At 34.4% G+C, this 26,164-nt stretch overlaps 1 protein-coding gene across 44 annotated transcripts in view; it reads left to right on the forward strand.

Moving 5' to 3' along the window:
- Window positions 1–26,164, forward strand: part of GPHN (gephyrin) — a 567,426-nt gene that overhangs the window by 275,582 nt on the left and 265,680 nt on the right. For all 44 annotated transcript variants that reach the window (NM_001243302.1, XM_084966151.1, XM_084966156.1 and 41 more), the window contains 1 exon segment: window positions 8,974–9,068. In NM_001243302.1, coding sequence (NP_001230231.1) covers window positions 8,974–9,068 — 95 coding nt within the window.

Below are 26,164 nucleotides of genomic sequence, written 5' to 3' on the forward strand. Positions count from 1 at the left end.
GTTTTCCCTACTTTAGGTCAACCATAGTCCAACAGATTAAGGTCAAATAAGGAATGTACTACCTAAACAAACTGAGCACAAATAAGGCAGCAAAACTATTAAGTAGGTGGACAGAAAAGATGACAACTACTAGAACTGTCAAATATAAAAAACAGGACAGCTAAGAATTAGGTGACCATTATCATTTATTGTCCATATTCGGGAAATTTTGTTTAGGACAAATGCTAAACTAGAAAGGATGTAGGCAGGACAGAAGTATATCAAACTGTCCCTGGCAATCCAGGGTTAACTACCATATGATGAAATGTCCAAAAGAACAAAGACATCCAAAGGTAAAAACCTAACAAGAGATGATCGCTTATAAAAGAGGATATTGGGAGAAAATGGGACTCTTGGAAATAAGAAAATACAATATTATATAAGATAACAGGTTTATTAATATAGTGATTCACAATTTTAAAAAGTTATACTCTGTTTATAGTTATAAAATATTGACTATATTTCCTGCGTTGTTCAGTATATCCTAATAGCTTATTTTATACATAATAGTTTGTACCTCTTAGTATCCTACCCGTATTGTGCCCTTCCTCCTTCTCTCTCACCACTGGTAACCACTAGTTTGTTCTTCATTTCCCAGTCAGTTACTTTGACTGTAGTCTATAACAGCAACTTCTATGACATAGGTGACTTTAGGTTTGTGTTTTAGTGTAAATAATAGTATTCAACCTTATTCAGCACTTGGTATGTGTTAGGAATCATGCTGAGCATTTTTATGGTCTATTACACTTAAGCAAAATGCAAAAATCCTTCCTGTGTCTGAAATGGGTGAAGTACTTTGTAAACTGAAAGCACATAATAATAGGTTTTTTTTTTTTTTCTTAACCAGCAAAAATTTTAATGGCTCTTTTAATCATAATACTTTTGCCCATTTATTTAGTGGTTACCCCATTTATTTAATTTATTTAGTGCCCATTTATTTAATGGCATTCTTTTTTTAAATTTGTTTTAGTCATGCTCACAGCCTGTGGAAGTTCCTGGGCCAGGGATTGAACTCTTGAGTCAAGCATTGACAGTGCCTGAAAAGCAAAAAGCAAAAAAACATAATAATAGATTTAATGGATTAAGTTCAGAATTGGAGTCTACCGCCTAAGTGTTATTGATCTACTCTGTGGATTATTAGTGTGTCTGTTTCTTCACTTACAAAACAGTAAAATATGTCTCCTCTGTATTACGTAATATAGGAATATGTTAACTGTTTAAATGGAGAATATCTATAGGTGTTTTATAAGAAAAGTACCATAAGTAAAAACTTCTGACGTGAATATTTCTTCTATTATTAAATTATGTTGCTAAATAATAGTACTCATGTTTAGTTCTCCAATGTAGTAATAGAAATAAGAGCTTTTCTCAGAGCATCATAAATTTATGAAGTACATAATGTTATCACACTAGCATTATAAATATTGTTATATCCTTTTAGTTAACTAAAATGCTTTATAGTGTTAACAGTTTAGTTTTGTAAGCATAACAAATATTATCATCCCTTTTTACAAATGGAAAACTGAGTAAATTTCCAGAGGCATAATAACAAAAGGTTTTTTTTAAATCTGTGAATAATGAAGGCCTTATTAAGTTATAGTTGATGAAATAAAAGGCCAGTCATAAAGTGAGAGGTTAGTAGCTTTAAAATCAGTCTTTAGATGAGCAAAACTGTAAGAGAGCAAGATATTTAATTCAAGCTACAACATATCATAGCCTCCAGACACTTAAATTAACATGTTTACATTTTACTCTCATCTTTACTGTTGGAACCTCTAAGTTAACCTTATCTTGAGACAACAGAAATATTAGATTGTTTTGCTCTTAGGAAGTACTGTACTCATTTCCCTCTTTCCCAGTTGGCCTGTAATTTTAAAATTGAGGGTGGTGTGAGAAGGCAAAAAAGCAGCACCTATAATACTATTTAAAATAGGAAGGAACTGTTTTTTGTTTTTTCTCATTTCTTAGTATTTTTTTCTCCACTCATTCTGGTTCCTTTATCTTACCTATTTCTTCTTCCTCCCATTCTTTCACATGTACCTGTTTTGGTGACTTGTCGAAAGAGAACTTCAGATGTGATAACTAATGATTCTATTGTGGATACTTTTTACAGAGGGAGGCCACCAGTGAGAATTGTTGTATCTCAAGGCAAAAGAGCAAAGTTTTCTATTTTCTAACATTAGTTGGCAGCGAGCATTTGCAAATAGTACTTATAAATAGTATTTGTGAATCTACAGTAAGAGTTTATTTGCCATTAAGTTGTTTAACCACAGCTTATGCTGTTATACGTACATCAAAAACTTATAGTGCTTTAAGTAAACCAAGTAATTATGTGTGATCATCAGTAAGGTGGAAATCCAATTTATAGATGTTTTTAGGTAGTCGTTATGTTTCTTCTTATATTCTACTAACCACATTTAAAAGAACAAAACTCCGAAGTAGCTGGAGTGAAGACACTAGGTTATATATTCATCAGTTAACTATCTGGACAACAACATTCCAGTATAGTTTCAAATTCCAACATCTTTCTACTTCACCTTTCTTCAGATTCAAGAAGCAAGACATTTTTTCATATCTGTGAATCAACTTTTGAGGAATATGAATGAATAAACATTATCCTCTATATAGATTAGAAGATTTGAAACCAACAACCTACAATAAAGACGGACTTTATTGTTTTTCACATAATGCCAAAAATGAATAAATGAATAATACAAATATAAAAATGCTAATAATCCATAGAAATACCAGTTCTCTCACATTTTCCTGGAATGAGATATAAGGTGATACTACTTATATAAGTAGACCAAAAAGATAAGTACTATCCATATGAAAATCTCTTATAAAAAAAATTTACTCATCTGAGTTCCCCAATTTTTGTTTAATAATTTGATTATCCAATTAATGTTTAAATAAAGGAGGAAGACAATATGAAAAAGTACTCACTGTTTAAAAAGAGAGAAACTGTAAAGGTCAGGAGCACCCACTGCCATACATATACTCAACTTGGTTATTTAACAAGACTTGGGATCTAAATGTTAGCAAATAACGGTGAGATTTTTCATAGTTAAAGTTACACTTGGAAACCTTTTAATCACCCATGATGTACAGCTAACATTAAAATAAATGCTTTTGTTGAGTCAGATAAATTGGTTGGCTTGTTTTAGGAGCCATGTTATACAAAAAGTACTTATCTTTTTTAATTTTATTTTTATTATAGTTGATTTACAATGTTTTGTCAATTTCTGCTGTACAGCCTGGTGGCCCAGTCATACATATGTTTGATATAAATATTCTTTTTCTCATACTATCTTCCATCATGCTCCATCCTGAGAGATTGGATATAGTTCCCTCTGCTGTACAGTAGGACCTCATTGCTTATCCACATGGAAACAACCTAAATGTCCATCACAGATAAATGTATTAAAGAAATATTTATCTTTTATATATATATATATATATATATATATATATATATATATATAAAATGATTTTTTTTCCATTATAGCTGGTTTACAGTGTTCTGTCAATTTTCTGCAGTACAGCATGGTGACCCAGTTACACATGCATGTATACATTCTTTTTTCTCACATTATCATGCTGCATCGTAAGTGACTAGACATAGTTCCCAGTACTATACAGCAGGATCTCATTGCTAATCCATTCCAAAGACAATAGTCTGCCTCTGTTAACCCCAATCTCCCAATCCATCCCATTCCCTCCCCTCCCCCCTCACCTTCCCTTTCCCCCTTGGCAACCATAAGTCTTTTCTCCAGGTCCATGACTATACTTACCTTTAAACCTTAGAACCGTATCTAGCATAATGATACACACATTAAGCCTTTGGCCCTTAAGGGACCTGAGATGAGCAGTGGGAACAGCAGATTCTTCCCTCAGTATCTCATACTCATTGCAAAGTACATGTTCATCAAATGGAATGAGGATAAAAATGCCTACAGTACTTAATTTTTTTTGCTTTTTCTCTATAATTATACTGTCTTTTTAAATCTTTCATGAGAACAAGATCTTACTTAAATATGATACACATTTAACTGAAAAATAAAATGGATGGAGTATTTCCACTTTGAAAAGTTTTCTGCTTCTTCCAGGAGTGGAAGAAGATATAAATATTTCAGAAAGCTAAAGCTCCAAGGAAAAGAAATACATTACCAATAGGATCATATCTCTCAAGTCCAGGATAACTATCTTCATTACTTAGGTGCGTCTTCTCCTTTGTAGCGGTAGTCTTTAACCACTTAGTCACACTATTATGATACACCTATGTATTATGATTGGTTGAAAAGTGTTTATAATTAGTAATGTAAAACTAACAAAAATCTGTAAATAATGTTTTAATTAATTAGAATAAATTAAAGACTGACCTTTTAATAACGCAACTCATATTCCCATTGCTCTGTTTCTGAAATGAGAGGAGAAAAGAGTAAATTCAAAGCTGGTGCTCCTTGAACATTCCCAGTAGTCGTCATGTATGTAAGTTCTATTCATTAGGTGTAGTCTTAAGGAAAAAAAATATATTAAAGGTAGCTTCTCTTTATCATAGGATACTTAGAGTGACAATATCTGAATTGTTTATTATAACTCTTTTTAAAGGTGTAAAATAAAATTAATGTGTTTGAGTCAAGAAAATGTACTTGGCTGGCATTAATGGATAGAGTCAGGAAAGTTTAATTGGCCGTCATTAAACTGCCTATTTTTACCTAATTTATCTCCTCTCTAAATCTGTATTTTACTCTGATGAAGGATCCTCACATTTATTTCAACCTAGATTACAAAGCTGAATATGAGGTGATAATGAATATTAGATCAAGTTGTGTGCATAATCATTATCTCATTTTCTCTGCAGTATGTTTTTCAAAGTGTGGTCCTTTGACCAGCATCACAAGCATAACTTGGAAACTTGTTAGAAATACACATTTTGAGACCCCAACCAGATATTCTGAATCAAAATCTCTGGGTATGGCCCAGCAATCAGGTGTAGAACGGAGATCCTGATGCACACTAAAGTTTGATAACCACTGCTCTAGCCATATTTCACCTTGACACTTAACAGTGTTATTAGTACCCATTAGGTAGTGTTTCTTTCCAAGACAATTTTTGTTATTTAGATTATTCAGCAAAGGACACTGTATTAGTTGTTAGAAGGAAATTATATTTAATCTATGTATCTGTGCAAACATGTAAATATTAGTATACAAATTATGCCTATTACTAAAACTATGTCTATAAAAATAAGTAAAAGCACTATATTAAGTGATTTTTTCCCCATCACCATGCATACAAGGAATTTCTGCACATTTACATTTAGGTATTGTGTGTTTTGTGCATTTTTAAACATCATTGCCTGTTAGCAATAACATTTTTTTAAGGTAACTTTTTTCTGTGAAGGTAAAAATGGACCTGAACTTCATTTACAAGTTCTCTGGGCTATAGAACCATTATTTGTGACATCCTTTTTCCCAAATTGAAGAGTCTTTGAAGCATCTTTCTGACTTTAATGTTATCTTCAAAGTGTCAAAGGTAAAAAGCAAAAGATCACAATAAGTAATTTTCCATAGGAGGTTGCAACCTTCAAAGTTTAGAAAGTATTTAGAAGTTAAAAATAAAATATCTTATTTAAAAGCATAGCTAAGTGCAGTTAAACCTTATTATTTTAGAATCTACTATTTCAAAAAAGGTTATTTTTGAACTAAGAAAAGAAATTTTTACTATTGCTCAAGGAAAAAAAGAATTTGATCATCAAATTAATAATTTAGTAAAAAGTGGCAATCAAGTTTAAGCCAATTAATAATTTCAAACTCTTAATGGCATCTTTTTTTGCCATTGCATATGAATAGCCTATTGATAATTCATGCTTATTATCTGTATTTAACAGGTACTAATAACTTCCATTTATCTATATGTATCATCCTAGTACATATAATTGAAGGAATAAAGCTGCATTTGTTAAAATGACTCTTCTATTTGGATTTTCTAATAATTTAGATGGATAGTTGTTTCCCCATTTTATTCTAAATTAAGTTTTACTCTCCAGCTCTTTGCCTTCTAGTTGTCCCCATTTACAGTTTATAGATGTTTTCACCCAGCTTTTGCCCTCCTGTCCATCTTCCAATTTCCACTTGATCTGTCTGCATGCTGCCTTTATTTACCATTATTTCAGCATTCTCCTCCCTGCCCTCTACTTGCCATTGTTCCTTCATTTAGGGCCTTGCTCTACATTCTCTTTCTTCTCATCTTTGGTTCTCAACCACTATTTCTAAGTTTGGTTGCTAGAGTTTTTTCTTATTTCTGTTCTCTAACTGATATGATCAAAACTGTAAGGGATGTAAGAATTGGAAAGTAGAAGCAGAGAGAGAATTGACATGACATGTATTAATACCTACTGTACACTTGCTGGTTTATTTATGTTGTTTAGTTCTCATAAAATGTAGGTATGCTTTATTATTAGCTCCATTTTATTCATAAATACTCTGAATTTCAGAGAGGTTAAATATATTGTTCTAATTCACAGAGCAATTAACTGATAAAACCAGGTTTCAGATCTAGTTGGTTCACTTATTCATTCCTTCTTTTATTCAAGAAATATTTATTGAGTACACATTCAGTATGTTGGACACTAGGCTCGATGCTTCAACAGACCCAGTCCTTACTCTCAGGACCTTAACTGTGTGGTGATACTTCACAGATGGTGATCTTCTTGCTACACCAGAGTGGGGAATAAAAAGGAAGTAGAATGGTTCTGCTGTTTTATGGAAAACATATTTGACATAGATGTAAGAAAGACTACATCTGTACATTATTTAGGATTATATAGCAAAAAGTTTGGTTCGTGTCCATTTCTGGAAAGTCTCTCCTCTCACTCACCCTGTAAGCACCAGTGCCTTTTAGTGGCATCACCACAATATATATTTTCCTCTTATGCTCTATAATGTACAAGATTTATTGTCCATCAGCCCAAATTCTGATAGAAAGTCTTCAGAAGTAATTAACTGTCCTCCTTAAATTATGTTTGAAAAAGATGAAGACTTTTATGTAAGAATATGTATATTCACATCATCATCTATATCTTTATCAATACACTAAACAATATTTAAGATGGTTTACCCAAACACATAAAATACAACAGAACATTTAATAAGATAAATGTGGGAAAATAGGCAAGGAAAAATGAGGTGAAATTAGGGTGTGTTCAGTAAACCTACTAAAAAGGTTTCCATATGTTTGTCTCTGTTCTTAAGAGTAACTTGATTCACAAGCATCATAATTTAAAAAACAAACTGGTATCACAAAATAGTACCTAGCCATAGTTGTGCTACTTAGGGAGAATTTTTTCCTGTGGGTCTTCATAAAGAGGACCTCAGTGCAATCTGGTGAACAATGGCCTCAAATAATTCCTAAAATAACTGTAAGTTTAAATGAGCCATTTCATTGTATCCAACTGCAAGCACAAAAACAAAGTCCAATATTATTTTTAAGTGGAATGAGGCATTCCACTGGTACATTTAAGAGAGTGTAGAAAAATTAATGATTTGCATCTCTTTTAGGTAATTCTCATATGTAATTTGTCACTTGAGTTTTTCATATACTAGATGACTTTGAGCTTACACATTCTTATAAGTTTGTTTTATTCACTATTGCAACATCATTGCATGTAATACTACCGGGTACATAGTAGGTGCTTAATAAATATTTGCTGTACTTTGAAGTATCTAAGTGAAAGATTTCCTCTCAGTTTTCTGTTGATACTTTCTTCCTTTGTCCTTAAAGAAAGTATACTACTATACTTAGGGATACATCATCTTTATGTGGAGCCCCAAAATCATTAAATGTCAGACATTGCTTATGTGACTTTTTGAAGTAAATAATGAATTCAATATTAGCCCTATCCAAAGAGCTCTTAAAAGATTGTTCTAACATCTCTTCCTTGATTTTTAGGCCTCTTAAGATTTTAAGGTCCCTAAGAAAAAGTTGTAAACCTCAGTAAAGCAGTTTTTAATAAGGAAATAGTGTTTCTCTTCAGGAGACCTCAAAATCATACCAGATTTGTTGAATTTGTGAAACATGGGGTAGATTTTATATAATGCTAGCTCAATAGTTTTTAGCTGTGTGTTTAAATGAAAATAGTTAACTCCCAAACTTAGGAATTTGAAAATGTCCTTTTGGCCTTCCTGTTGGCCCTTTATTTTTAAAGTAGGTTTTATTGAAAAGTATTATGGTAATGTTAGTTTTCCTTTGAAATTTCTGACATTGTTAAATATTGCATTATGCTGGGATTCAATGAACCAGTAGATTACAACAATTCTGGTAATCCTTTTTATTCTATGTAAGGGATTAAAGAACTAATTTATATGCATTTTAAAAGTTTATTTGTAACATCAACTGGCCTTTAACACATAACTCGATGCATTTTAATTGCTTTGCCTGTATTTCTTACTCTTATGAAAATCTATTGAGCTGTTATAGCAATCTGAGGCTTCATTTTAAAATTTAGATGATTAGGCAAGTTGAGACTTCTGTCAAACACGTCTGAGTTGGAAAGAATAAGACTGCTACGGGAGTTCCCTTTTGGTACAGTGGGTTAAGGATCCGGCATTGTCACTGCAGTGGTGCTGGTCACTGCTGTGGCACAGATTTGATCCCTGGCCCAGGAACTTCCACATGTGGCAGGCTTGGCAAAATGAAGAAAAAAGAAAAAAAATCTGCACAGATAAAAGTTCGCTGTATGTCCTGGTCCTCAGCATTTATTCAGTGGTCCCAAATAATTGATTCTTGATGCCTTAAAAAATATATATATAGTACTACAAAGTATGGTTTATAGATAGCATAATTTATAAATATTTTAAGTTAATTTTACTACTCTGCCTTCCATCTTTTTAGTAAATTTCACTCAGTCTGCTATTTAATCTTTAATTACAGGCCACAAAAGAAGTAATAGAACGGGAAGCGCCAGGGATGGCCCTGGCAATGCTGATGGGATCACTTAATGTTACACCTCTGGGCATGCTCTCTAGGTAAGAAAGTCACCAATATGTTGGAAAGAAAACTAATTCCATAACACTGATCACTACAGTAGACTGATAAACCTAAGAAACTTTAGTCATAATGCTTAATTTGCCACCCTTATTTCCCAGAGTTACAAGTCTTAGTATCCTGTCTAGTTAAAGCCTGGCCACAGTTTCCTTTAAGTTTGGAGGGTTTTTTTTTTTTTTTTTTAATTATGTTAAAATTTTTAGAAAATATTGTATTACTGCTAAAAGTTATTACCCCCAAAACAGTCCAGTTTATTAAGTTATAAACTATTCTTTTTGATTATTTATACTCATTTATTTACTTTCTTTAATTGTCATTAAATAGTAACTTATAAAACTAACCACTTGGAGTCTTTTTATTTTTTTATTTTTTTATTATTTCTTTTCTTTTTAGGGCCGTACCTGTGGCATATGGAAGTTCCCAGGCTAGGGGCCTAATTGGAGCTGTAGCCACTGGCCTTTGCCAGAGCCATAGCAAAGCCAGATCTGAGCCATGTCTGCGACTTACATCACAGCTCACAGCAACGCCAGATTCTTAACCCACTGAGCAAGGCCAGGGATCTAACCCACAACCTCATGGTTCCTAGTCGGATTCGTTAACTACTGCGCCACAACGGGAACTCCCACTCTCTTTTTAAGTAAGTTCTCACAAGCTAGGAACTTTATTTCAATTTATAAATAGGTATATTGATGTATAGTCATGAAAAAAAAATCTCAATCACTAATATATTACTAGTATATTAAATTAGTATATTTAAAACTATACCTTTGTTGACCTAGATAATGACAGCCATACTCAGTTTGATAGTTTAGTTATTTGCTGTTATTTTAGCAATTCTTAGATTAAAATCTCCTTTAATGAGGATAACATACATCATTTAGGATAGAAGTATCAACTCAGAATCTGTTCATATACCTGTTCATCAGCTGATATACAGGTGATCTCAGAGCAATCTAGAAAATACACAGCAACTTTATAATTGCAGAGTTTCACAATTGTTATTTATAGTCATTTATTGATCCTGTGTGTGATATGAATGTAAACGTGAATATATCTATTTAATGCATGGAATATGAATCATAATGCCCTTTCTATTACTTAGGCTAAGTTTGTGTCCCATTAATGGCAGCCACTTGAAGCATAGTTATGGGGAAACGTGAGTGGGTCATTAGTTACTGTATTGTCTCTCCTGTTACAAGTACTGTATTATAACGTTTAATTTTAATAAAAGCAAAAAAAAAAAAAACTAAAGTAACTTGATAGAGATTTTAAACTTATAAGTCCATGCTGGTCTTTTACAGACTCATATTGATTCTTTTATGCTATTCTTTTTTTTTCAACCTTTACCTATATTACCTACCCATAGGAGATCAAAGGTCGCATTTGATCCCTTTTCTCTATGGAATTAAGTAGTAGTCTTTGAACATAAAAGAACTCTTTCTTGGCATACAGGGAATATAATCAAGAATTAAACCTTGTTTCTTGTTAATTATTTTATAAAGAAAATCTATTTCAACAAACAAAATAATACTCTATTAGCCAGGTCTCCTATTAACCAAAGGATATTAAGTATGGATAGAAAAGTAAGGCATGGCCCTTACCATAAGCATCCAATTAAATCTGAAACTTTTGGCTTGCAACTGTTAAAGAAACTCTTTAAGTTGAATATGCTTTCTTGATCCAGTATAGAAATAGCAGTTTTGCCTTATTGAAAGATTTTTCTAGATTAATTCCTCCTCTGCCTTCCAAATCCACATAATTACTGAGCACTGGACTGCTGAGTGAATGGAAAATAAATCAGCACAAGCTGATTTTAAGTACTTTGGAATAAGTCCATGATCTATATACTGAAAGCTTTGAAAATTTAAACATGCACAACGTGGTAACAGAGTCTTCTAGCTTTTCTCTTTATGTTCACTACTTATTTAACTGAGAATTTACTTAAAAATTTGAGGTGTACTTTTCAAAGTGTTTTTAAAAATTATTCTTTAAACAGCCATAATGAGATTTGTTTCCTTCCTGTAGCATTTTTACCTTGTATGTACTTTGGGCTTTTTACATGCTTATATTATAACACATACTGTATTGTAATTATTTACTTCCTTGTCTGTTACCTAATTTATATAAAATCCTTAAGAACAGCAGCTTTATCTTATTCATTTTTACATCTTCAGCCCTAAAAATAATTTCTGATACATGATATGTACTCAAAAATGGTTACTGATGATAAATAAATGTTTCATCCTAGTTATTATAGAATTTTTTATGAGGTAAAGTAATGCGTCAAGTTGGTACCTTGCCATCCTGTTTTTAATCTCTAGAGAGAAGCATTAAATAAAAATAATTTGGTGTTCCCATTGTGGCTTAGAGGGTTAAGTACTAAACTTTGTGAGGATGAAGCTTTGATCCCTGGCCTCACTCAGTCGGTTAAGGATCCAGCATTGCCATAGGCTGTGGTATAGATTACAGATGTGACTTGGATCTGGCGTTGCTATAGTTGTGGCATACGCCACAGCTGCAGCTCCCATTTGACCTCTGGCCAAGGAGCTTCCATATGACACAGGTGCAGCCATAAGAAAAAATAATAATGATTTTTAAAATCACTAGATCTGTTTAAAATAGTTTTCATCTGCTTCAGTGTTTTTTGTACAAGTTGGAAGATTGTGCCAAGTAATGGTAATAGCATCATCTACAAAGCCAGACCACTTGGGTTTCTATTCTGGCTCTATAGAGTCACTCTATAGTGATATAACGTCTTTTTTTTTTTTCTAATTTGTATAATGAAGATGTTAATAGTACAGCCTTCTTGAATTAAGTAAATTAGTCCATTTAAGTGCTCGGACCAATAACTGCTTTATAGTAAGTTTTATTAAGTGTTGATCACTGTTGCTGTGTTGTTATTGGTTCAGAGTTCTAGTTCTCAGAGCAAGTCTGCTGACAAAACTTTCCAATAGCTTTACTTCACCTGTAAATGCCATTATCTTGCCTTTATTCTTGAAGAATATTTTCACTAGATACAGAATTCTGAATTGACAGCTCTTTGCTTTCAGCATTTTTAAAAAGGTTATTCCATTGTCTTCTGACTCTGCGGTTCATGTGAAGAAGTCCACAGTCATTGAATTGATATTCCCTTGTATGTAATGTATGATCTTTTTCTCTGGGTGTTTTGAAGATATTTATCTTTCTTTTATTTCAACAATTTGATTATTACATATCTGGGTGTGGGTTTCTTTGAGTTTATCCTTTTAGGTTAAAAGAACTTCTTGAATCTGTACGTTTATGTCTTTAACCAAATTTGGTAAATTTTTAACTATTAGCTTTTCAAATTTTTCTTTTTCTGCACCAATCTTTTTCTCATTTTCTCCTGATACTTTTGTGACATGAATTATACATCTTCTGATAATGTATCACAGGTCCCTGATGTTCACTTGTTTCATATATTTTTCCCTATCCTTCATGTTATTTTTATTAATCTATCTTCGAGTTCACTGACTTTTTTTCCTTTTTCATCTTCATTTTTACTTTGAGCCTATCTAGTGAATCTTAAAATTTCAGGTACAGTATTTTTTTAAATCTAAAATTTCTATATCACCTGTCTTTTTATGGTCCTGTTTCTTTCTAGGAACTTTTATTTTTGCATTTATTTTGAAAATGTTACCCTTTATTTCATGGAAGGTGGTTATAACAGCTGTTTAAGAATATTTTTCTGACAATTCCAGTATTTGAATCATCTTGCAGTTGATGTCCATTGATTTTCTTTTCCTTTGAGAAGTGGTCTGATTTTCCTGATTCTTTCTATGTTGAGTAATTTTGGATTTACCCTGGACATTTTGAATATTGTATTTAGACTCTATACTCTGTTAAAATGCTCTGGAGATCGTGTTAGTTAGTTATTCAGTTACTTTCAACAGTCAATCTGATCAGATTCAGGTTGAAAATTCTGTCTCATCTTATGTGGATGGTCATTAAGCCTTTGCTAAACTTTTTGGGTCTGCCCAGCACATGAACCATTCAGGAGTTAGCTGATGTTTGGGCAGTGGCATATATTTTATTTATGTTTTTAAAATCTTTTCTCATACATCATTGAGTCTGTCAAATATGCTTAGCTCAAGAGTGAGCTTGGGAATTGTGTCAATTCATTCACCAAATTAGGGGCTCTGCCTTCTTCGGCTCTCTCCTCTCCAAGAATTTTCCTACACTCTCCAGTTCACAGTTAATAATCTACAAGAAATATCTTTTGGCTAGAGTAACTGGAAATAGGAGAAGTTATATCTTGTAGAGTGTTAATCTCCTGTGCTACTCTGCACTCCTACACAACTGGACCACCTTGAGGGCAAGGCAAAAGAAAAGGAAAACATAAAAAAAAAAAAAAAATAGCAGAGCTTCTTCCGATCCAACCTCTTAGACATGAGAGGCCCTTTTTCCTGGTTCCGGCAACTGAATAGATAAGTCTTCTCTTTGGGTTCTAATGCTTGCAATATCGTCATATCAGGAGTGTCACTCTGTAACTGGAATTAGGCCCATTAAGAGTCTTTATTCAAGTTCTGGTATTGGTCCCCAATCTACCGTGACTACCAGAGTTCTCAGTCACTCTTTGATTTTCTGTCCACAATCAGAGGGAGAGAGAAACCATACTTAAAGTTCGACTGTCTTGATTGACAGCAAAAGAGATAGAGCTTTCTTTTTAAAATCAGATCTCGGAGTTCCGTCGTGGCGCAGTGGTTGACAAATCCGACTAGGAACCATGAGGTTGCAGGTTCGGTCCCTGCCCTTGCTCGGTAGGTTGGCGATCCGGCATTGCCATGAGCTGTGGTGTAGGTTGCAGACGCGGCTCGGATCCTGCATTGCTGTGGCTCTGGCGTAGGCAGGTGGCTACAGCTCCGATTGGACCCCCAGCCTGGGAACCTCCATATGCCGCAGGAGCGGCCCAAGAAATAGCAAAAAAAAAAAAAAAAGACAAAAAAATAAAATCAGATCTCTGGGTTTACAACCTAACAGTTACTAGCATTTACTATGTCTGTGACCTTGGAAGACTTACTCGATTAGGTTTAACACTTCCAGTCCTAGAAGCTGATTGAACTGCCCACAGAAATGCAGCATATAACCTCCCTGAATCTATAGTTTACACACTCCTTTTTTTTGTTTGTTTTATTTTGTGTTGCTTTTTAGGACTGCATCTGCAGTACATGGAAACTCACAGGCTGAGGGTAGAATCGGAGTTGCAGCTCCTACACCAGATCTGAGTCACATATGTGACCTATACCACAGCTCACAGTAATGCCAATCTCTAACCCACTGGGTGAGGCCAGGAATTAAACCCTCATCCTCATGGATACTAGTAGGGATCATAACCCACTGAGCCACAACAGGAACTCTGACCCACTTACTTTTTGAAGAGATCGGATGCTTTTTGTTCTAAAAGTCATTGACAATAATAGAGCAAGCACTCTGGCTACACATTGAGGCATAATTTATCCTGGTCTTATTCTCAGTTCAGGCATTAACTTAATTAGTAATCTGTAGGTTTTTAGTGAGTTCACGAAGTTCATGGAAATGTTATGACGTCTTATATAAATTTATTGAAAAACTGTTAAGTGAATATCTAAATCCATAAAAAGAAAAAATGATAGACAGTTTTTCATTTTATAAAGATATTTACCATTGTAATCCTCATTAACCATCTTTCAATCTTGTTTTAAATATTCAGGTTTTTTTGTTGTTATATAGATTTGTCCATAATATTGCTAACTAACGAAGTAGAATGTGAAATCTCTTGTTAGTTTTTAATGTGTGCAGTAGGACTAATTTTTTTCCACAGTTTCCCCCCACAGTCTACCATTATTCCCAGTTTGATCTCAGCTTCATCTCTTCAATAACTGAACATAAACACTCTAACAAACATATGCACTGTTACTTGGGAGGAGTTAACTTTCTCCCTTTAGTGCCAAAATGGTTTAATACTAATGTTTAAAATTTTTAAGGAAAAAATACTGGATTTAATGTTTATTATATCAGGAAATTAAATTATCCTTAGTATTATTTAAATCATTTTTAAACAACATTGGTCATTTACTAATTTGTAATAACACTCTTACCATTTTGAAGTGCTTCTATTTTTTTAACCTAAAATCAAATATTCTTAACTTATAAAAAGCTATGGAAAGGAACTGAGCAGATGATGATAGAGGGGAAGTACCAGTTAATCCATTTCTCCACTTGGACAGCAGTTTGACTAAGGAATCTAATATAACAATTTGGGATATCTAGAGTGTATTCAGGCATGCAGTTTCCAAGACTAAGTTTAGTTGGTAAATTGTGGTTAATTTCAATCAATTTTAGCCTAAAATGGTAGTAGCTGTGCATTCCCCAATCCTTCAATCCCATGGCAGGCAGCCACACTGCATGTTTGTGGGAGCCAAGATGGGAAATTAGGACCTTGTCTTTCAAATATCAGAGATCTGGATTCTATTTGAGGATTGTATCAATATAGACAAAGGCAGGTTGCTGTTGTGACTTCAAGGAGAATTAAATGGACAGTGCCTATTTTTTCCCCTACATTTTTCTCCTCTCTCCTTTTTGGAAGCCAGACATTCAAGGATTAGGACAGTCGAGTAGTCACATACTTAGGGGAATCGTAAAAGTCACTGTGCATGCCCAAAGAGAAATGAAGGCTCAGAAAAGACCTCAAATGACCTTAGGTTTATGTCTCAGGCTGATCACAACTCAGAGGTACTCTACAGCAATCAAAAATATAGCAAACTCTGGAAGAAGGGGAGGATATGTTTTCCAGAATTACCACATGACAAGATTCAGATGTCCAATTTTCAACAGTAACAAAAATAATACACAATATTATACAAAGAAACAGAAATATGGCCCATTTAAAAAAAAATTTGACAAAAAGATCCACAAGGATGACCATATGGTAAACTTTCTAGACAAAGATTTTAAAACAACATTCTTAAAGATGCTCAAATTAATAAAAGACATGAACAAAATCAGGAAAATGATATGAGAAAATGTAAATATCAATATAGAGATTTTTTTTTAATTCTGGGGAATTCCTGTTATAGTGCAGTGGAAATGAATCTGATGAGTATCCATGAGGATGTGGGTTTGATTCTTGGCCTCACTCAGTGGTTTGGGGATCTGGTGTTGTTGTGAGCTGTGCTATAGTTCACAAACGCAGCTTGGATCCCTCATTGCTGTGGCACAGGCCAGCAGCTGTAGTTCTGATTTGACCCCTAGCCCGGGAACTTCCATATTCCACAAAACTGTGCCCCTAAAAAGCAAAAAAAAAAAAAAGGTACAACCATGATAAAAATTTCACTCATGAGACTAAACACACTTCAGTATCCAGAACAAGGAATCAGTGAACTTAAAGATAGGGCTGTTGAAATTAAAAAGTTTGAGGAACAGAAAGAAAAAATATTGAACAGAGTCAAAGGAACTTGTAGAACACCATTTAAGTTCATGGTCTAACACCATTGCTTCATGGGAATCCCAGAAGGAGAAGAGAGAAAAGAGCAAAGGATAATTTGAAGAAATAATGGCTGAAATCTTCCCAAATTTGATGCAAGATATAAATCTACAAACTCAAGATGCTCAGAAAACTCCAAATAGCATAAGCTGAAAGAAACCCACAGAAAGTCATATAGTAATCAGTCTGTCAAAAGCAAAAAAACTATCTTGAGAGCAACAAGAGCAAATACGCTTGTCATATACAAGGGATCATCAATAAGATTTACCACAGATTTGTCATCAAAAACATTAGAGGCCAGAAGGGAGAGTTATATCTTCAAAGTAATGAAAGGAAAATATTGTCAACCAAGAATTCTATAACTGGCAGAACTGTCCTAAAATGAAAGGGAAATTAAGACATTCTTAGGTAAATGAAAGCTGAGTGAGTTCATCTCCAATAAAAGTAAAAACATGGACTATTATAAAAACTAGTTTATTGAAAATTTTAATTTTCTTTTTTTTTTAAGGCTACACCTGCAGCATATGGAAGTTCCCATGTTATAGATTGAATCAGAGCTGGAGCTGAGGCCTACACCACAGCCACAGCAACACCCAGATACAAGCTGCATCTACTCCCTGCACCAGAGTTTGCAGCAATGCCAGATCCTTTACCCACTGAGCCACAATTGGAACTCTGTGTGTCCATTTTATTTTTTCTTTATTTAAATTTTTATGATTCAATGAATAAGAAAAAATTATTAGTCTGTGTTTTTGAGCACATAATCTATAACCATGTAACTTAACATCAGTAACTTTAAGAGAGTGAGGATGGAGCAATTTAGGAGTAGGGTTTTTGCCTGCTATTGAAGTTAAGCTGCTATAAATTTAAATTATACTGTTAAACTTTAGGATGTTAAATATAATTTATATACTAACTACAAAGAAAATAACTAGAAAATATACTGAATAAGAAATGAGAAGGGAATTAAGATATTTACTACAAAAGTCAACTAAATATAAAAAGGGACACTAACATGGGATATGAGGAACAAAAAAGCTATATCAACAGTTAACAAAATGTCATAAGTTCCTCCTTATCAGTATTTACTCTAAGTGCAAATCATTTAAACTCCTCAAGTAAATAACAGATTTGGCAGAATGGATAGAAAAGCATAATCTGATGATATAAATAAGACACATTTTAGATACAGAGACACAAATATGTTCAAAGTGGAAGAATGGAAAAAGATATTTGTGCAAATGGTAAGCAAAAGAGAGCTTTTGGCTTTATGACTTTCAGACAAAGTAGATTTTAAATTTTAGAAGTTTAACTATCCCACTCAAAAAAGAGGTTAAAGAGCCAATGATATTATATAATAATAAAAGTTTCAATTGAATAGGAAGATAAAACAATGATAAACATTTATATACATAATAACAGACCATCAAAATAGATGATGATGGAACTGAAGGGAGAAATAGATGATTCTGCAATATTAGCTGGAGACATCAATACCCTACTTTCAATAATGTGTAGAAAAGCAAAACAGAAAATAAGTAAGGAGATTTAAGAGTTGAACAACATAGTAAATCAACTAGATCTAATGGGCATATAAAGAATAAACCACCCAACAACAGTAGAATATACATTCTTCTCAAGTTTCCATGGGATATTTCTCAGAATAAACCATATGTTAAGCCACAAAATACATCTGAATAGATTTAAATAGGCAAATATCATATGAAGTATATTCTCTGACCACTAAAAGATGATGTTAGAAATCAGTAACATCAGGAAAACAGAAAATTTCACAAATATGTGGAAATTAAACCAGTACACTCAAACAGCCAATCATTGAAAGAAGAAACCATGAGGGAAATTAGAAAATATGAATAAACTTAAATGAAAACACAACCTGCCAGAACTTTAGTGATTCAGAAAAAGCAATACTAAGTGGGAAAGTTATAACCGTAAGTGCTTATAAAAAAAAGCAAGATCACCAGAGTTCCCATTGTGACTCAGTGGTTAACAAACACAACTAGTATCCATAAGGATGCGGGTTCAATGCCTGGCCTTGATCAATGGCTTAAGGATCTGACATTGCCATGAGCTGTGGTGTAGGTTGCAGGTGTGACTTGGATCCTGCATGGCTGTGGCTGTGGCGTCGGCCAGCAGTTTTAGCTCCGATTTGACCACTAGTCTGGGAACCTCCATATGCCACAGGTATGGCCCTAAAAAGACAAAAAAAAAAAAAAAAACAAAAAAAAAAAAAAAAAAAAGAAGAAAGAAGGAATGAAAGGAAAGGAAAGAAAAGAAAGAAAAAGAAGAGAGAGAGAGAAAGAAAGAAAATCACCAAAACAGCCATCTAACATTACAGCTTGAAAAACTAGAAGAGCAAACCAAAGCCAAGCCTAGCCTAGGAAGAAAATAATAAAGATTGAAGTAATGGTAAATAAAAGAGAAAGTGGAAAAACAATAAAGAAAATCAACTAAACCAAATATTTGTGCTTCAAAAAGATCAACAAAGCTTGCAAACCTTTAGTCAATACATTGACTAAGAAAAAGACATGTCAAAAAGACATAGAAACAAAAATAGGGATTACCTTACTGATTCTGCAGAAATTGAAATGGGCTAAAAGAGAGTGCTATGAATAATTCACTCCATAAATTATAGCATCTAGAGTACTAGACCAATTCAGTGCATTTTTTTAAGTAAACAGTTTTGAAACAGAATTATCTCTTCAGGTATCCTTTTAGCTATGAGTGGGAATTGAGTTCAGCTGTTATCCTCTCTGTATTATAACCAAATGATGACTCAGGTTTAAATTACTTGTACAGGAGTTCCCATCATGGCACAGTGGAAACAAATCCGACTGGAAACCAACCATGAGATCGTGGATTCGATCCTTGGCCTTGCTCATTGGGTTAAGAATCTGGCGTTGCCGTGAGCTGTGGTGTAGGCTGAAAACGCAGCTCAGATCTGGCATTGCTGTGGCTGTGGTGTAGGCTGCCATCTTTAGCTTTGATTGGAGCGCTGTTCTGAGAACCTCCATATGCCACCAGTGCAGCCTCAGAGAAGCAAAAAAAAAAAAAAAAAAAAAAAAAAAAAAAAAAAAAATATATATATATATATATATATGAATAATATGAAAAATATCAGGCAAGAGAAAATTTAAATTGGCTCTGGGTTGGAAGTGTCCTAAGCAATGGACAGAAGTAAATCTTCTCTAGAAGAATTCTACTTCAGCCTAGATCTGAGATTTCTCACAGATAAAGTTGTATGGAAATTAGTAGGTCACACATACACAGTAAAAGTTTACCAAAAATAATAATAAGTTCAAGGCATTGTAAGGTACAAGAAACTACAGATGGACCTGAAAGACTTAAAATCTTGGGATTATCAACAGATTAAAAAGAAATATATATAATATATTTAGATAACTAAAAAAAGAAGTTTGAAAGTTACATTCCAGGAACAAATATTTCAAAATAGAACTTAACGCACATTTAGATATGTGAAATACAATAATGAAAGTTAAAAAACTTAATAAGTGAATTAGACTGCGGATTATATACAACTGAAAAGAGACTTAGGGAATCAGATAAAACTGTGTGAAAAAATTATCCAAGGAGTGGCGCAGCAGAAACAAATCTGACTAGGAACCACGAGGTTGCAGGTTTGATCCTGGGCCTCACTCAGTGGGTTAAGGATCCGGCGTTGCCGTGAGCTGTGGTGTAGGTCAGACAAGGTTCAGATCCCACATTGCTGTGGCTCTGGAATAGGTCAGCAACTGTAGCTCCGACTAGACCTCTAGCCTGGGGGCCTCCATGTGAGTGCGGCCCTAAAAGGAGAAAAGACAAAAAAAAAAAAAAAATTATCCAGAATGTAGCTCAGATTAACAAAGACATAAAAATGAAAGAGAAGTTGAAGCATGGAGAATAGAGTAAGAAAATATCAATGTACTTGGAGCTCAGGAGATAATAGATAATGAAGGAAAGGAAATGAATGAAATACAATATCAAAAATAATCTCAAAATCTTGAAAGACATCAATCTTTAGATTTGGGAATCCAAACATATTCTTAGCAGGTTGAATAAAAAGGAATCTACAACTATACATATCATAGTAAAACTATAAAATACCACAGAAAAATAGATCTTACATTTCTCAGAAAATGAATTGTATGATGTGTAAATTATACTTTAATAAATTGTGGGTTTTTTGTTTGTTTGTTTCTTTTTTCTTTTTATTTATTTATTTATTTATTTGGTCTTTTTGCCTTTTCCAGGGCTGCTCCCACAGCATATTGAGGTTCCCAGGCTAGGGGTCCAATCAGAGCTGTAGCTGCTGACCCACACCAGAGCCACATTGGATCCGAGCCGTGTCTGTGACCTATACCACAGTCCACGGCAACACCAGATCCTTAACCCACTGAGCAAGGCCAGGGATTTAACCCGCAACCTCATGGTTCCTAGTCTGATTCATTAACCACTGAGCCACGATAGGAACTCCTCTTTTTGCTTTTTAGGGCCACAATTGCAGCATATAGAGGTTCCTGGGCTAGGGGTCGAATTGGAGTTATAGTCACCACTATGCCACAGCCACACCAACAAGGGATCCGAGCCTCATCTGTGACCTACACCACAGCTCACAGCAATGCTGGATCCTCAACCCACTGAGTGAGGCCAGGGATCAAACCTGCAACCTCATGGTTACTAGTTGGATTTGTTTCCACTGCACCACAGCGGGAACTCCTAATAAACTTTTTTACAAAGGAGTTTCCTATATCTTAACACTATAAATTTGATTATTTCCCAGAGTGATAAGTAGTAAATGGTATATCATTACTTGCATGTACATTTCATTGCTTAATAGCATTATTAAATATTTCACATGCTTGTTGACTATACTTCCTCATTTGTAAGCTGACTATTCACACCCTTCATTAATTTTTAGATCGGTGTGTTTCTTCATAGATTTTGAGTTTTTAATATGTTAATATTTTAAGCTACCTTCGTAATTTTTTTCTTATTGGTCATGCAGACTTTTATTTATAATATTATGTCCAATGTAAATTTCAGTTTTATGAGGGTCATTAAAAATAAAACTGGACAGAGAAAAAATACAGAGTACCTAAATTTAAATAGCAGTGGGACTAACTGCTAACCTCTCAATAACAGTAAGTAAAACAGAAGATATTGAAGTTTCCTTGTGGCTCAGCGGATTTAGGATCCCATGTTGTTACTAAAGTTCTAGGACACTGCTGTGGCATGGGTTTAGTCCCTCGCCTGGGAACTTATGCATGCCATAGATGCAGCCAGAAGAAAAGAAGTCAAACAGAAGATACTAGAATAATAACCTCAATGTGCTAGAAGAAAATAACTGATATCCATTAATTTCACATCCAACAAGGTCATCATTCATTTATGAGGGAGGAAAAAATTGTCATTTTTCTACTAACACAAATGAGTGGATTTTATCACCAAAAGAATTTTACTTAAAGAATTTTACTTTTTGGCAGAGGAAAAATTATCTCGGAAGAGCTGAAGATTCAAAAAGGAAAAGAGAACAATGGTTAATGTCTAGTTTATTGAAGAAAAAAAAGGCACTGAAACTAATTCTTGAAAACAGCAGCATCTAAGTTGGAATGATATGATCATAGTTAAAATAGTCTAATAAAATCCCTGTGTTTTTTCTAGGATATTAGGTGCTGATTAATTTTTTAAAGTTAAGTATACATACTAAAATTGTTAGGGTAATCGCTGAAAGAATGGACAGAGTATATTACTTTCAAAAGCAAAGGGAAGAATGAAATGAGGAAACACTCAAGGCATTGAAAGGAAGGAGAAAATGAAAAGAAACATGAAGCAAGTCAAGTAAAAAACATATAAGATGGTTTTTTTTTTAATAAGGCAATTTAAATACGAACCTTCAAAATATCTCCCCAAGTAATCCTTTCTGAGTGACAGCCACTTGATTTTTTTATATTCAAGTTTTTTAAACATGTACCTTTTCATATACTTTTGGCTGATACCTGCATATGAAAATGTTAAATTTACTTCTGTGAAATTCACTACTTTTTTTGGCCCCATCCATGGCATGAGTAAGTTCTAGGGTCTTAGATCAAACCCTCCCCACAGGGAGTTCCCATCGTGGCGCAGCAGAAACAAATCCCACTCAGAACCACAAGGTTGAGGGTTCGATCCCTGGCCTCACTCAGTGGGTTAAGGATCTGGCATTGCAGTGAGCTGTGGTGTAGGCTGCAGACGCAGCTCGGATCTGGCGTTGCTATGGCTGTGGTGTAAGCTGGCGGCAACAGCTATGATTAGACCCCTAGCCTGGAAACCTCCATATGCCGTGGGTGCAGCCCTCAAAAAGACAAAAACAAAAAACAAAAACAAAACAAAAACCCTCCCCACAGTAGTGACTCTAGCCACAGCAGTTATAAAGCCAGATCCTTATCCCACTGAGTCACCAGAGGTGTCCTTCTGTACATTTTTTTTAATTTGTTAATAATCTTTTTAAAAGATATTTGTAGATTGACATGCAAATGTAGGAAATAGTACCTGGAAATCTTATGGACCCTTTACCAAGTTTCTCCTAATGATGACAACTTGTAAAACTGTAGTACAAAATTACAATTAGGATATTGACCTTGATATAATGAACATAGAAAACAGTTTCATCCCCACAAGGATCATTCATATTGCCCTTTTATTTCTACTGAAACTTATCTTCCACATAGCCTGCTTTTCCTAACCTTTGGAGACCACTAATATTTCTACATTTCTATATTTTGCCCTTTCAAAATTTACCTAAGTGGAATCATACAGTATATAAATTTGGGGGTTGGCTTTTTCCATTCATCATTATTTTCTAGAGATTCAGCCCAATTGTTATATGAATCAATACCTTATTCCTTTTCATTTCTGGGTAGTAGTCCCTGGAATGGATACATTAGTTTCTTCCACCATTTTCCCTTTGAAAGACATCTGGGTCTTTTCCAGTTTGGGACCGTTATGAACAAAGTTGCTATGAATGTTTTGTACAAATTTTCATGAACATGTATTATTCCCCATTATCAGCATTGCCCTCCAAAAGTGTATTTTTTACAATTGAGGAACCTGCATCAACACTTCATAATCACTAAACTTTACATTAAGGGTCATTCTTAGTTGTGTACATTCTACGTGTTTGGGCAAATACATAACAGGTGGTCATCTTTATGTTATCATGGAGTATTTTCATGGTCTTAAAAATCATTAATGCTGTACTTATTCATCCCAGCCTTCTTTGTCAACCCTTAGCAATCGCTTAGCTTTTTACCATGTCCATAGCCTTGCATTTTCCAGAATGTCAAGTAGTTAGTCTTTCATTTTTTTTACTCAATGAATTATACTACATCTATAGTTGTACAGTGATCATCACAACCCAATTTTATAGCATTTCCATCCTATCCCAAAACCCCAGCCAATCCCCCCATCCCCTAATCTGTCTCCTTTGGAAACTCAAAGTTTTTCAAAGTCTGTGAGTCAGTATCTTTTCTGCAAAGAAGTTCATTCTGTCCTTTTTCTTAGATTCCACATATAAGTGATAGCATATGATTTTGCTCACTGACTACACTTAGCATGATAGTTTCCAGGTCCATCCATGTTACTGCAAATGCCGTTACTTCTTTCCTTTCTATGGCTGAGTAATATTCCACTGTGTATATGTACCACATCTTCATTATCCACTCCTCTGTCAATGGACATTTAGGTTGTTTCCATGTCCTGGCTATTGTATAGCGTGCTGCAATGAACAATGGAGTACATGTATCTTTTCAAGTCATGGTTTTCTCTGGATAGATACCCAGAATGGAATTGCACATCAAATGGTAATTCTATGTTTAGTTTTCTGAGGAATCTCCATACTGTTTTCCACAGTGGTTGCACCAACTTACATTCCCACCAAACGTATACAACCCAACCGCAAAAAAACCAATCAATCAATGGAAAAATGGGCAAAAGACCTGAATAGACATTTCTCCAAAGAAGATACACAGATGGCCAACAAACACATGAAAAAATGCTCAACATCGCTGATTATAAGAGAAATGCAAATCAAAACTACCATGAGATACCACCTCACACCAGTCAGAATGGCCATCATGAATAAATCCACAAATAACAAGTGCTGGAGGGGCTGTGGAGAAAAGGGAGCCCTCCTGCACTGTTGGTGGGAATGTAAACTGGTACAGCCACTATGGAGAACAGTTTGGAGATACCTTAGAAATCTATACATAGAACTTCCATATGACCCTGCAATCCCACTCTTGGGCATCTATCCGGACAAAGCTCTACTTAAAAGAGACACATGCACCCGCATGTTCATTGCAGCCCTATTCACAATAGCCAGGACATGGAAACAACCCAAATGTCCATCAACAGAGGATTGGATTCGGAAGAGGTGGTATATATACACAATGGAATACTACTCAGCCATAAACAAGAATGACATAATGCCATTTGCAGCACCATGGATGGAACTAGAGAATCTCATCCTGAGTGAAATGAGCCAGAAAGACAAAGACAAATACCATATGATATCACTTATAACTGGAATCTAATATCCAGCACAAATGAACATCTCCTCAGAAAAGAAAATCATGGACTTGGAGAAGAGACTTGTGGCTGCCTGATGGGAGGGGGAGGGAGTGGGAGGGATCAGGAGCTTGGGCTTGTCAGACACAACTTAGAATAGATGTACAAGGAGATCCTGCTGAATAGCATTGAGAACTATGTCTAGATACTCATGTTGCAACAGAACAAAGGGTGGGGGGAAAATGTAATTGTAATGTATACATGTAAGGATAACCTGACCCCCTTGCTGTACAGTGGGAAAATAAATAAATAAATAAATAAATAAATAAATAAATAAATAAATACATTCCCACCAACAGTGTAATAGGATTCCCTTTTCTCCACACCTTCTCCAGCATTTATTGTTTGTAGACTTTTTGATTTCAGCCATTCTGGCTGGTGTAAGGTGGTACCTCATAGTGGTTTTGATTTGCATTTCTCTAATGATGAGTGATGTTGAACATCTTTTCATGTGTTTTTTTGGCCATCTGTATGTCTTCTTTGCATAATTGTCTGTTTAGATATTCGGCACTTTTTTTTGATGGGGTTGTTTGGGTTTTTTTGGTATTGAGCTGCAGAAGGTGTTTATAAATTTTGGAGATTAATCTCTTGTAAGTTGCTTCATTTGCAAATATTTTCTCCCATTCTGTGAGTGATCTTTTCATTTTGCTTAGGATTTCCTTTGTTGTGAAGAAACTTTTTTAAGTTTTACTTTTAATTAGGTCCCATTTGTTTCTTTTTATTGTCATTACTGTAGGAGGTGGATCTGAGAAGATACTGCTGTGGTTTATGTCAGAGAGTGTTTGGTCTGTATTTTTCTCTAGGAGTTTTGTAATATCTGGTTTTATATTTAGGTCTTTAATCCATTTTGAGTTTATTTTTGTGTGTGGTGTTAGTAAGTGTTCTAATTTCATTCTTTTACCTGTAACTGTCCATTTTTCCCAGCACCACTCATTGAAGGGACTGTGTTTTCTCCATTGTATAGTCTTGCCT

Source organism: Sus scrofa, chromosome 7 (assembly GCF_054392235.1).
Source record: "Sus scrofa isolate SSC_HxYL_T2T_F1_AM1 chromosome 7, Sscrofa_HxYL_maternal_Yorkshire_Landrace_v2.0, whole genome shotgun sequence".
In the NCBI taxonomy this organism is placed as follows: Eukaryota; Metazoa; Chordata; class Mammalia; order Artiodactyla; family Suidae; genus Sus; species Sus scrofa.